The sequence below is a fragment of the Oncorhynchus keta genome, unplaced genomic scaffold, assembly GCF_023373465.1.
Source record: "Oncorhynchus keta strain PuntledgeMale-10-30-2019 unplaced genomic scaffold, Oket_V2 Un_scaffold_9243_pilon_pilon, whole genome shotgun sequence".
Classification (NCBI taxonomy): Eukaryota; Metazoa; Chordata; class Actinopteri; order Salmoniformes; family Salmonidae; genus Oncorhynchus; species Oncorhynchus keta.
The window spans coordinates 188743-202500 of record NW_026291013.1 but is presented as its reverse complement, the minus strand read 5'-3'; the positions used below and the strand labels follow the sequence as shown (position 1 = coordinate 202500).

Here is a 13758-nt window from a genome sequence, read left to right as displayed (position 1 = left end):
AGGACTGAGGTACAGTAGGACTGATGAGGACTGATGTACAGGAGGACTGATGAGGACTGAGGTACAGGAGGACTGATGAGGACTGAGGTACAGTAGGACTGATGAGGACTGAGGTACAGTAGGACTGATGAGGACTGAGGTACAGTAGGACTGAGGTACAGTAGGACTGATGAGGACTGAGGTACAGTAGGACTGATGAGGACTGATGTACAGGAGGACTGATGAGGACAGGTACAGTAGGACTGATGAGGACTGATGTACAGGAGGACTGATGAGGACTGCGGTACAGTAGGACTGATGAGGGCTGAGGTACAGTAGGACTGATGAGGACTGAGGTACAGTAGGACTGATGAGGACTGAGGTACAGTAGGACTGATGAGGACTGAGGTACAGTAGGACTGATGAGGACTGAGGTGCAGTAGGACTGATGAGGACTGAGGTACAGTAGGACTGATGAGGGCTGAGGTACAGTAGGACTGATGAGGGCTGAGGTACAGTAGGACTGATGAGGACTGATGTTCAGGAGGACTGATGAGGACTGAGGTACAGGAGGACTAATGAGGATATTAATATGTGATGTGTGTTCCCTCCAGGAACTGGAGAACCTGAGGAAGCAAGCAGAGATCATCCCTCAACTCATGGCAGAGTGTGAGAGCATCACAGAGAAACTACAGGTACTTGAAGCCTAACCCCTACACCCTAAACACTAACCCCTACACCCTAAACACTAACCCCTCAACTCATGGCAGAATGTGAGAGCATCACAGAGAAACTACAGGTACTTGAAGCCTAACCCCTACACCCTAAACACTAACCCCTCAACTCATGGCAGAGTTTGAGAGCATCACAGAGAAACTACAGGTACTTGAAGCCTAACCCCTACACCCTAAACACTAACCCCTCAACTCATGGCAGAGTGTGAGAGCATCACAGAGAAACTACAGTTACTTGAAGCCAATAAGCTGGAACTGTGAGTGTCTCTCTCTCTCTGTCTCTCTCTCTGTCTCTCAAGCAGCAGATCCAGATTGTTCCATTACATTATGCACACACACACACACACACACACACACACACACACACACACACACACACACACACACACACACACCTCTTGTTTGTTGTCAGTGTTCATTGAGTCTCTAACAAGTTATTGTTACCGGGTTTATTCTGAATATTCCACATGGTTCTGTATGAATAACAGGTCCACTCGTGTTCTATTTACAACGATGATGAGGATACTGTATATCATGTTAAATGGTTGCTATGATCCACACTGTTATTAAAAGGTATCGTCTCCTAGAGAATAGAGTGGAGAGTTACATTCTCAACAATGGAAACTAGTTGGATCACAGTTCTATTTGATCACAGTTCTATTTGATCACAGTTCTATTTGAATCACAGTTCTATTTGATCACAGTTCTATTTGAATCACAGTTCTATTTGATCACAGTTCTATTTGGAGCACAGTTCTATTTGATCACAGTTCTATTTGAAGCACAGTTCTATTTGAAGCACAGTTCTGTTGGATCACAGTTCTATTTGATCACAGTTCTATTTGAATCACAGATCTATTTGAATCACAGTTCTGTTGGATCACAGTTCTATTTGATCACAGTTCTATTTGAATCACAGATCCATTGAATCACAGATCCATTGAATCACAGTTTTATTTGAAGCACAGTTCTATTTAAAGCAAGTTATATCCATTCTATTAACTTTAGCTCTATACCAGACAGTATCAGTAGTGTCTGGTCCAGTGGTCTCTGTATTTAAAGCAGGTTATATCCATTCTATTAACTCTAGCTCTATACCAGACAGTATCAGTAGTGTCTGGTCCAGTGGTCTCTCTATTTAAAGCAGGTTGTATCCATTCTATTAACTCTAGCTCTATACCAGACAGTATCAGTAGTGTCTGGTCCAGTGGTCTCTCTATTTAAAGCAGGTTATATCCATTCTATTAACTCTAGCTCTATACCAGACAGTATCAGTAGTGTCTGGTCCAGTGGTCTCTCTATTTAAAGCAGGTTATATCCATTCTATTAACTCTAGCTCTATACCAGACAGTATCAGTAGTGTCTGGTCCAGTGGTCTCTCTATTTAAAGCAGGTTATATCCATTCTATTAACTCTAGCTCTATACCAGACAGTATCAGTAGTGTCTGGTCCAGTGGTCTCTCTATTTAAAGCAGGTTATATCCATTCTATTAACTCTAGCTCTATACCAGACAGTATCAGTAGTGTCTGGTCCAGTGGTCTCTCTATTTAAAGCAGGTTGTATCCATTCTATTAACTCTAGCTCTATACCAGACAGTATCAGTAGTGTCTGGTCCAGTGGTCTCTCTATTTAAAGCAGGTTGTATCCATTCTATTAACTCTAGCTCTATACCAGACAGTATCAGTAGTGTCTGGTCCAGTGGTCTCTCTATTTAAAGCAGGTCTCCCACACGGTGATCAGGTTTCAACAGTCAGCTGAGAAATGCCACCAGGCACCAGTTTAGACCTCCTATTTTAGCCCTCTCTCCCCCTCTCCCTTTCTCTCTTGCTCCCTCCCCCCCTTGCTCACTCCCTCTTGCTCTCTCTCCCTCCCCCTCTCTCTCCTCTCTCCCTCCCCCTCTCTCTCCCCTCTCCCTCCCTCCTCCTCTCCCTCTCGCTTTCTCTCTTGCTCCCTCCCCTTCTCGCTCCCTCTCGCTTGCTCGCTCCCTCCGCCTCTCGCTCGCTCCCTCCGCCTCTCGCTCGCTCCCCTTCTCGCTCCCTCCCCTTCTCGCTCCCTCCGCCTCTCGCTCGCTCCCTCCGCCTCTCCGCCTCTCGCTCGCTCCCTCCGCCTCTCGCTCGCTCCCTCCGCCTCTCGCTCGCTCCCTCCGCCTCTCGCTCGCACCCCCTTTCGTTCTCTCTCCCCCTGTTCTCTCCCCCTCCATATTCTCTCAAGCTAATAAACATTCTAAATTAGCGACTAATATACATTATTGTCTCTTATCTGTAGGCTGAGGTGAACGTTATAGTTATTTACAACATTATGGCAGTATCTAACTTCATATTTCCAATCACTTTAGACAGCTGAGGTGAATTTAAAACGTTATTATATCAGTAATCTAACTCCATAATCTCTGTGTCTTTAGGCTGCTGAGGTGAAGAACAAGGACCTGGAGGATAGGATGGAGGGTCTTCGGGCCGACATCGAGGACAGCCAGTCCAAGCAGGGCAACATGAAGGGAGAGCTGAAGAAGTTCATGGACGTCCTGGATGGGAAGATTGATGAGCTGCACGAGTTCAGGCAGGGCCTGTCCAAACTAGGGGTGGATAACTGAGGGAGGAGAGGAGAGGAGAGGAGAGGAGAGGAGAGGAGAGGAGAGGAGAGGAGAGGAGAGGAGAGGAGAGAGAGAGGGATGGAGGGATGACCTGTTAAAGATGGAGGTTTTAGAAATACCTTCAGGACAGGACTCTGTGGCGCCACGCCCCCAAAGTGGAGACCACACTGAACCAATCAGCTGTAAACACACTACACAGTACAGAGAGAGGGGGGTCTCTGTTTGAGAGAGGCCAGGGCAGGCAGGGGATCACCTGATGGTTCCATCTGGTGTATCAGTCAGTCAGTGTTCTGGAACTAGAACCTAGAGTCTTCTCTCTGGTTACTGCTCTGTTTCTGTGGGGGGTTGAGAGAGGCCAGGGCAGGCAGGGGATCACCTGATGGTTCCATCTGGTGTATCAGTCAGTCAGTGTTCTGGAACTAGAACCTAGAGTCTTCTCTCTGGTTACTGCTCTGTTTCTGGGGGGACAGGTTCCAGTTCTAGAACAGGTGACAGGTTCTATAGTTCTGTCTGTTGTTTCTACAGGCTGAACTAAGAGGGAAGAAAGGCTTTAAAAAGGGCTACATGTATTTAAACTACAGCTAATGCAGTACAACAACAGATACGTAATGATCCCACTCTATCCTACTGGTCTCTTTATGACGTGAGGGAAATATAGAAGATATATATACTTTTTAACACTTGTCTTTATATTGTTGCTTCATGTCGATCTCAGGTGTGTTTAAAGACAGTTTGTTACTTGTTAGTTAATATGTGAATACATGACACGGCGGTGTCATCAAGTGCCTCAGGAGAACCGGCCAAACTAGACGGATGATGACCATGCATCACCATAGTAACGCACTAATTAAATATTGCTATGAAAATTAAACCTGTTTAAACCATTATTTAAGGACTCCTAGTAGTGTGACAACCACAACAGGACAACCACCACAACAACAACAGCCACCACAACAATGACTACAACAGGACAACAACACGATGTCATCAACAGGACAATAACAACAACAGGACAATAACATCAACAACAACAACAACAACAACAGACAAAATGAGAAGAAGGAGAAAAAGGAGAAAAATCTTGTTTGAAAAAAGTAGTTCTGTTGATGATGTCATAATGACGATGACGTCATAATGACGAGACCGTGAAAGGGAATGAACAGATGTTTGGTTCAATAACAGAAGTTTCAAGGGTTTCGGTAAACATTAACGTTTTGAATCTGCAGCACTGTAATGTAATGCGCATAAGAAATGAAGACGAGGCTCCTTTTTTAGAAATGTGAATAGTTGAAACCAGGACTTTATAGTCCGAGGAGGCAGAGAAACCCTAAACTATGCTAGATAACCCATTTGTAACGAGTGCAATGTTTAATGAGGATTTCGCATGTGTGTAATACTTAATATTTCTTTCTGTCCGTTTTCTAGAACAAAAGTATGAAGTATGTCTTTAAAATCTGTTGTTCATATAGGATATGTGCTTCCTCCACTACTTTGGTCTGTTTGTTTTATTAGTCTGGTCCGTGGGGATATTTTAGGGGGGACTTGGTTGTTGCTGCTGGCTGGGTGAACTATAAACTAGGAACTATGGGGAAGAATACTTTATGAAAACAACACATGATCTGGGCCTTTAAATCAACCCTGTGAGATCTCTTTAGTTTGACTTATTTAGCTGAGTTTCTTTGTGTTTGTGCCTCTCACATTAAGTCTCTCTCTCTATGGAAGTGGCCCCAGTATATATGACAACATTACCTTAATGTGTGGATGCTTCTCTACAGATATATTATATGTACCCATTTTTCTGGGCTCAACTTTTATATAATATTTTGGGAGCGGGCATGGTGTGATGATATTATATTATATATATTATTATTATTATATATGATATTATATATTATATAGGATCTCCGTTTAAAAACTAAACGCACCCAGAAGTCTGCCTTTTACAGAACGCAGTCATGATCAATTCTATTTGAATATTGTACTACAGACACATCTTGTTGTGGGACATCTGTGAGTAACACCATGATACAAGGGATAGATTTCTATCAATTGTTTTGAGAAATGTTTTCACAAGATGGGAGTGTGTCTACGGACGGACTGTATAACTTTCCCCTGTTCCTCATGTAACCACGACATCCTCTGTGTGTACAGACTTCCAATAGGCTGAACCTGATCCATATAGCACCTTCTCCTTCCTGTCAATCAAAATGACTCCACTTCTGTGACTCCTGGTCAATATTGTACCATATAGAATTGACAGTTGTTTAAAATATAGTTTAATTACAAATATGTGGTCTGTGACTCTTCTGTCTCCATACATTTCAACAAGGCACTGAAGCATATTGTTTACGCACTGAAGCATCATGCTGTGTCATCTGGTCATTGTGAAGCTAGCCTGATCCCAGATCTGTTTTGTGGTCAGTGTTTCTTCTCTCTCCATACATTTCAACAAGGCGCTGAATCATATTGTTTACTTAATAAGGTTCGAGGAGGTGCGGTATACGACACAACGCAGAGTGCCTGGATACAGCCATGAGCCGTGGTATATTGGTCATATATCACAAACCCTCGAGGTGCCTTATTGCTATTATTTATTATTATTGATTTATTTCACCTTTATTCAACCAGATAGGCTAGTTGAGAACAAGTTATCATTTACAACTGCGACCTGGCCAAGATAAAGCAAAGCAGTGTGACACAAACAACACAGAGTTACACATAGAATAAAACAAACATACAGTCAATAATACAATAGAAAAGTCTATTTACAGTGTGTGCAAATGAGGTAAGAGTAGGGAGGTAAGGCAATAGAATAGGCCGTAGAGGCGAAGTAATTACAATTTAGCAATTAAACACTGGAGTGACAGATGTGCAGAATGTGTAGAGATACTGGGGTGCAAAGGACCAAAAAAATAAAAACAATATGGGGATGAGGTAGTTGGGTGGGCTATTTACAGATGGGCTATGTACAGGTGCAATGATCTGTAAGCTGCTCTGACAGCTGGTGCTTAAAGTTAGTGAGGGAGATATGAGTCTCCAGCTTAGGTGATGTCTGCTATTCGTTCCAGTCATTGGCAGCAGAGAACTGGAAGGAAAGGCGGCCAAAGGAGGAATTGGTTTTGGGGGTGACCAGTGAAATATACCTGCTGGAGCGCGTGCTACGGATGGGTGCTGCTATGGTGACTAGTGAGTTGAGATAAGGCGGGGCTTTACCCAGCAAAGACTTGTAGATGACCTGGAACCAGTGGGTTTGGCGACGAATATGAAGCGAGGGCCAGCCAACGAGAGCATACAGGTCGCAGTGGTGGGTAGTATATGGGGCTTTGGTGACAAACCGGATGGCACTGTGATAGACTGCATCCAATTTGCTGAGTAGAGGGTTGGAGGCTATTTTGTAAATGACATCGCCAAAGTCGAGGATCGGTAGGATAGTCAGTTTTACGAGGGTATGTTTGGCAGCATGAGTGAAGGATGCTTTGATGTGGAATAGGAAGCCGATTCTAGATTTAATTTTGGATTGGAGATGCTTGTCCGTACACATCACGGACAAACTGAATTGGTCCACCCACACAGACAGCGTTGTGAAGAAGGCGCAGCAGCCTCAGGAGGCTGAAGAAATTCGGCTTGTCACCAAAAGCACTCACAAACTTCGACAGATGCACAATCGAGAGCATCCTGTCGGGCTGTATCACCGCCTGGTACGGCAACTGCTCTGCCCACAACCGTAAGGCTCTCCAGAGGGTAGTGAGGTCTTCACAACGCATCACCGGGGGCAAACTACCTGCCCTCCAGGACACCTACACCACCCGATGTCACAGGAAGGCCAAAAAGATCAAGGACAACAACCACCTGAGCCACTGCCTGTTCACCCGCTATCATCCAGAAGGCGAGGTCAGTACAGGTGCATCAAAGCTGGGAACCGAGAGACTGAAAAACAGCTTCTATCTCAAGGCCATCAGACTGTTAAACAGCCACCACTAACATTGAGTGGCTGTTGCCAACATACTGACTCAACTCCAGCCACTTTAATAATGGGAATTGATGTAAAAAATGTATCACTAGCCACTTTAAACAATGCCACTTAATATAATGTTTACATACCCTACATTACTCATATGTATATGTATATACTGTACTCTATATCATCTACTGCATCTTGCCTTCTTTATGAAATACATGTATCACTAGCCACTTTGTTTACATACCCTACATTACTCATCTCATATGTATATACTGTACTCTATACTATCTACTGCATCTTGCCTATGCCGTTCTGTACCATCACTCATTCATATATCTTTATGTACATATTCTTTATCCCTTTACACTTGTGTGTATAAGGTAGTAGTTGTGAAATTGTTAGGTTAGATTACTTGTTGGATATTACTGCATTGTCGGAACTAGAAGCACAAGCATTTCGCTACACTCGAATTAACATCTGCTAACCATGTGTATGTGACAAATAAAATTTGATTTGATTTGAGTGAGTCTTAAATGTGAGTCTGGAAGGAGAGTTTACAGTCTGACCAGACACCAAGGTATTTGTAGTTGTCCACATATTCTAAGTCAGAACCGTCCAGAGTAGTGATGCTGGACGGGCGGGCAGGTGCAGGCAGCGATCGGTTGAAGAGCATGCATTTAGTTTTACTTGTATTTATGAGCAGTTGGAGGCCACGGAAGGAGAGTTGTATGGCATTGAAGCTTGCCTGGAGGGTTGTTAACAGTGTCCAAAGAAGGGCCAGAAGTATACAGAATGGTGTCGTCTGCGTAGAGGTGGATCAGAGACTCACCAGCAGCAAGAGCGACATCATTGATGTGTACAGAGAAGAGAGTTGACCCGAGAATTTAACCCTGTGGCACCTCCATAGAGACTGCCAGAGGTCCGGACAACAGACCCTCCGATTTGACACACTGAACTGTCTGAAAAGTAGTTGGTGAACCAGGCAAGGCAGTTATTTGAGAAACCAAGGCTGTTGAGTCTGTCGATAAGAATGTGGTGATTGACAGAGTCGAAAGCCTTGGCCATGTCGATGAATACGGCTGCACAGTATTGTCTCTTATCGATGGTGGTTATATCGTTTAGGACCTTGAGCGTGGCTGTGGTGCACCGCAGCAGCTTTCCAATCTTTGAAGATCTCCGACGATACGAAAGAGAGGTTGAACAGGCTATAAACTGGTTACCAATGTAATTAGAGCAGTAAAAATACATGTTTTGTCATACCCATGGTATATGGTTTGATATACCACGGCTGTCAGCCAATCAGCATTCAGGGTTCGACCCACCGAGTTTATAAAGACGAACTAATCATTCTGTGTCATCTGGTCATTGTGAAGCTAGCCTGATCCCAGATCTGTTTGTGTTGTCTTGCAAACGGATCAACTCTGAAATCTAACCAGCTAGTGTAGGTTTCTCCAACTCTGGTCTTACTGCTGGGATAGAACAACAGGCTGCCTACCTGGAAGCTCTCCAGGAAAATGGAAACTGACAACTCAGCTTCTCTCTAAAACAGCTTGGTACCACTGCACGGTATCTGTCTGTAAACACAGCTTGGTACCACTGCACGGTATCTGTCTAACACAGCTTGGTACCTCTGCACGGTATCTGTCTGTAACACAGCTTGGTACCACTGCACGGTATCTGTCTGTAACACAGCTTGGTACCTCTGCACGGTATCTGTCTAACACAGCTTGGTACCACTGCACGGTATCTGTCTAACACAGCTTGGTACAGCTGCACGGTATCTGTCTGTAACACAGCTTGGTACCACTGCACGGTATCTGTCTGTAACACAGCTTGGTACCACTGCACGGTATCTGTCTGTAACACAGCTTGGTACCACTGCACGGTATCTGTCTGTAACACAGCTTGGTACCACTGCACGGTATCTGTCTGTAACACAGCTTGGTACCACTGCACGGTATCTGTCTGTAACACAGCTTGGTACCACTGCACGGTATCTGTCTGTAACACAGCTTGGTACCACTGCACGGTATCTGTCTGTAACACAGCTTGGTACCACTGCACGGTATCTGTCTAACACAGCTTGGTACCACTGCACGGTATCTGTCTGTAACACAGCTTGGTACCACTGCACGGTATCTGTCTGTAACACAGCTTGGTACCACTGCACGGTATCTGTCTGTAACACAGCTTGGTACCACTGCACGGTATCTGTATGTAACACAGCTTGGTACCACTGCACGGTATCTGTCTGTAACACAGCTTGGTACCACTGCACGGTATCTGTCTGTAACACAGCTTGGTACCACTGCACGGTATCTGTCTGTAACACAGCTTGGTACCACTGCACGGTATCTGTCTGTAACACAGCTTGGCACCACTGCACGGTATCTGTCTGTAACACAGCTTGGTACCACTGCACGGTATCTGTCTGTAACACAGCTTGGTACCACTGCACGGTATCTGTCTGTAACACAGCTTGGTACCGCTGCACGGTATCTGTCTGTAACACAGCTTGGTACCACTGCACGGTATCTGTCTGTAACACAGCTTGGTACCACTGCACGGTATCTGTCTGTAACACAGCTTGGTACCACTGCACGGTATCTGTCTGTAACACAGCTTGGCACCATTGCACGGTATCTGTCTAACACAGCTTGGTCCCACTGCACGGTATCTGTCTGTAACACAGCTTGGTACCACTGCACGGTATCTGTCTGTAACACAGCTTGGTACCACTGCACGGTATCTGTCTGTAACACAGCTTGGTACCACTGCACGGTATCTGTCTGTAACACAGCTTGGTACCACTGCACGGTATCTGTATGTAACACAGCTTGGTACCACTGCACGGTATCTGTCTGTAACACAGCTTGGTACCACTGCACGGTATCTGTCTGTAACACAGCTTGGTACCGCTGCACGGTATCTGTCTGTAACACAGCTTGGCACCATTGCACGGTATCTGTCTAACACAGCTTGGTCCCACTGCACGGTATCTGTCTGTAACACAGCTTGGTACCACTGCACGGTATCTGTCTGTAACACAGCTTGGTACCACTGCACGGTATCTGTCTAACACAGCTTGGCACCACTGCACGGTATCTGTCTAACACAGCTTGGTACCTCTGCACGGTATCTGTCTAATAAAGCTTAACCACCTACCATCTCCCAGCAGACCAACAGTGTTCTCTCTTGTACTGGACACTGTCTGTCTGACTGGCTCCTATCAACCTCCTCTCTAGGATAGAGAAAGTGGGAGTTTGGACTGAACTCTGTGCTCCCAGGGATGTTTCTCAATACGTTTCATGTGGCTTCCTCTCCCTCTCCTCCTGTGAGTGTTAGTGGAAGAAAGACAAAGGTTCATCTCAAGTCTTCAGTAGCTTCCTCTACTTTTCCCTCCTCCCCCTTGTCTTTCACCCATCCAGTTCTTTTACAGACTGATACAGGTAGAGAAGGTGAGGATCCTTCAGGCAGAGGAGGTGAGGATCATTCAGGTAGAGGAGGAGAGGATCATTCAGGTAGAGGAGGAGAGGATCCTTCAGGTAGAGGAGGAGAGGATCATTCAGGTAGAGGAGGAGAGGATCATTCAGGTAGAGGAGGAGAGGATCATTCAGGTAGAGGAGGAGAGGATCATTCAGGTAGAGGAGGAGAGGATCATTCAGGTAGAGGAGGAGAGGATCATTCAGGTAGAGGAGGTGAGGATCATTCAGGTAGAGGAGGAGAGGATCATTCAGGTAGAGGAGGAGAGGATCATTCAGGTAGAGGAGGTGAGGATCATTCAGGTAGAGGAGGAGAGGATCATTCAGGTAGAGGAGGAGAGGATCATTCAGGTAGAGGAGAGGATCATTCAGGTAGAGGAGAGGGATCATTCAGGTAGAGGAGGTGAGGATCATTCAGGTAGAGGAGGAGAGGATCATTCAGGTAGAGGAGGAGAGGATCATTCAGGTAGAGGAGGAGAGGATCATTCAGGTAGAGGAGGAGAGGATCATTCAGGTAGAGGAGGAGAGGATCATTCAGGTAGAGGAGGAGAGGATCATTCAGGTAGAGGAGGAGGATCATTCAGGTAGAGGATCATTCAGGTAGAGGAGGAGAGGATCATTCAGGTAGAGGATCATTCAGGTAGAGGAGGAGAGGATCATTCAGGTAGAGGAGGAGAGGATCATTCAGGTAGAGGAGGAGAGGATCATTCAGGTAGAGGAGGAGAGGATCATTCAGGTAGAGGAGGTGAGGATCATTCAGGTAGAGGAGGTGAGGATCATTCAGGTAGAGGAGGAGAGGATCATTCAGGTAGAGGAGGAGAGGATCATTCAGGTAGAGGAGGTGAGAATCATTCAGGTAGAGGATCCTTCAGGTAGAGGAGGAGAGGATCATTCAGGTAGAGGAGGAGAGGATCATTCAGGTAGAGGAGGAGAGGATCATTCAGGTAGAGGAGGAGAGGATCATTCAGGTAGAGGAGGAGAGGATCATTCAGGTAGAGGAGGAGAGGATCATTCAGGTAGAGGAGGAGAGGATCATTCAGGTAGAGGAGGAGAGGATCATTCAGGTAGAGGAGGAGAGGATCATTCAGGTAGAGGAGGAGAGGATCATTCAGGTAGAGGATCATTCAGGTAGAGGAGGAGAGGATCATTCAGGTAGAGGAGGAGAGGATCATTCAGGTAGAGGAGGAGAGGATCATTCAGGTAGAGGAGGAGAGGATCATTCAGGTAGAGGAGGAGAGGATCATTCAGGTAGAGGAGGAGAGGATCATTCAGGTAGAGGAGGAGAGGATCCTTCAGGTAGAGGAGGAGAGGATCATTCAGGTAGAGGAGGAGAGGATCCTTCAGGTAGAGGAGGAGAGGAGGATCATTCAGGTAGAGGAGGAGAGGATCCTTCAGGTAGAGGAGGTAGAGGATCATTCAGGTAGAGGAGGTAGAGGATCATTCAGGTAGAGGAGGAGAGGATCATTCAGGTAGAGGAGGAGAGGATCATTCAGGTAGAGGAGGAGAGGATCATTCAGGTAGAGGAGGTGAGGATCATTCAGGTAGAGGAGGAGAGGATCATTCAGGTAGAGGAGGAGAGGATCATTCAGGTAGAGGAGGTGAGGATCATTCAGGTAGAGGAGGAGAGGATCATTCAGGTAGAGGAGGAGAGGATCATTCAGATAGAGGAGGTGAGGATCATTCAGGTAGAGGAGGAGAGGATCATTCAGGTAGAGGAGGAGAGGATCATTCAGGTAGAGGAGGAGAGGATCATTCAGGTAGAGGAGGAGAGGATCATTCAGGTAGAGGAGGAGAGGATCATTCAGGTAGAGGAGGAGGATCATTCAGGTAGAGGAGGAGAGGATCATTCAGGTAGAGGAGGAGGATCATTCAGATCATTCAGGTAGAGGAGGAGAGGATCATTCAGGTAGAGGAGGAGAGGATCATTCAGGTAGAGGAGGAGAGGATCATTCAGGTAGAGGAGGTAGAGGAGGGATCATTCAGGTAGAGGATCATTCAGGTAGAGGATCATTCAGGTAGAGAGGATCATTCAGGTAGAGGAGGAGAGGATCATTCAGGTAGAGGAGGAGAGGATCATTCAGGTAGGGAGGAGAGGATCATTCAGGTAGTAGAGGATCATTCAGGAGAGGATCATTCAGGTAGAGGAGGAGAGGATCATTCAGGTAGAGGAGGAGAGGATCATTCAGGTAGAGGAGGAGAGGATCATTCAGGTAGAGGAGGAGGTAGGATCATTCAGGTAGAGGAGGAGAGGATCATTCAGGTAGAGGAGGAGAGGATCATTCAGGTAGAGGAGGAGAGGAGGATCATTCAGGTAGGGATCATTCAGGTAGAGGAGGAGAGGATCATTCAGGTAGAGGAGGAGAGGATCATTCAGGTAGAGGAGGAGAGGATCATTCAGGTAGAGGAGGAGAGGATCATTCAGGTAGAGGAGGAGAGGATCATTCAGGTAGAGGAGGAGAGGATCATTCAGGTAGAGGAGGTGAGGATCATTCAGGTAGAGGAGGAGAGGATCATTCAGGTAGAGGAGGTGAGGATCATTCAGGTAGAGGAGGAGAGGATCATTCAGGTAGAGGAGGAGAGGATCATTCAGGTAGAGGAGGAGAGGATCATTCAGGTAGAGGAGGAGAGGATCATTCAGGTAGAGGAGGAGAGGATCATTCAGGTAGAGGAGGAGAGGATCATTCAGGTAGAGGAGGAGAGGATCATTCAGGTAGAGGAGGAGAGGATCATTCAGGTAGAGGAGGAGAGGATCATTCAGGTAGAGGAGGAGAGGATCATTCAGGTAGAGGAGGTGAGGATCATTCAGGTAGAGGATCATTCAGGTAGAGGAGGAGAGGATCATTCAGGTAGAGGAGGAGAGGATCATTCAGGTAGAGGAGGAGAGGATCATTCAGGTAGAGGATCATTCAGGTAGAGGAGGAGGATCATTCAGGTATCATTCAGGTAGAGGAGGAGAGGATCATTCAGGTAGAGGAGGAGAGGATCATTCAGGTAGAGGAGGAGAGGATCAT

At 46.0% G+C, this 13758-nt stretch overlaps 1 protein-coding gene and 2 long non-coding RNA genes across 7 annotated transcripts in view; all 3 read left to right on the top strand.

Moving 5' to 3' along the window:
* LOC127929631 (uncharacterized) overlaps positions 1–531 on the top strand; it is a 1400-nt gene extending 869 nt beyond the window's left edge. For 2 of the 4 annotated variants that reach the window (XR_008135605.1, XR_008135606.1), the window contains 2 exons: positions 45–139; positions 310–531. This is a non-coding gene — a long non-coding RNA (uncharacterized LOC127929631). Of the gene's footprint in view, positions 182–309 lie in introns of all 4 variants that reach the window. The other 2 variants (XR_008135603.1, XR_008135604.1) reach the window with 2 other exon arrangements.
* The window catches only part of homer2 (homer scaffold protein 2), a 113119-nt gene extending 109469 nt beyond the window's left edge, over positions 1–3650 (top strand). For both annotated transcript variants that reach the window (XM_052517656.1, XM_052517657.1), the window contains exons 7-8: positions 594–674; positions 3116–3650. In XM_052517656.1, the coding sequence (XP_052373616.1) occupies positions 594–674; positions 3116–3304 (270 nt within the window). In that variant the 3' untranslated portion in view covers positions 3305–3650. The remainder of the gene's footprint in view (positions 1–593; positions 675–3115) is intronic.
* Positions 3651–10389: 6739 nt separating this feature from the next.
* On the top strand, positions 10390–13305 carry LOC127929628 (uncharacterized). The gene is made up of 5 exons (XR_008135601.1): positions 10390–11074; positions 11142–11189; positions 11508–11555; positions 12265–12384; positions 13218–13305. It is a non-coding gene; the product is annotated as an uncharacterized LOC127929628 (long non-coding RNA).
* The last annotated feature ends 453 nt before the right edge of the window (positions 13306–13758 follow it).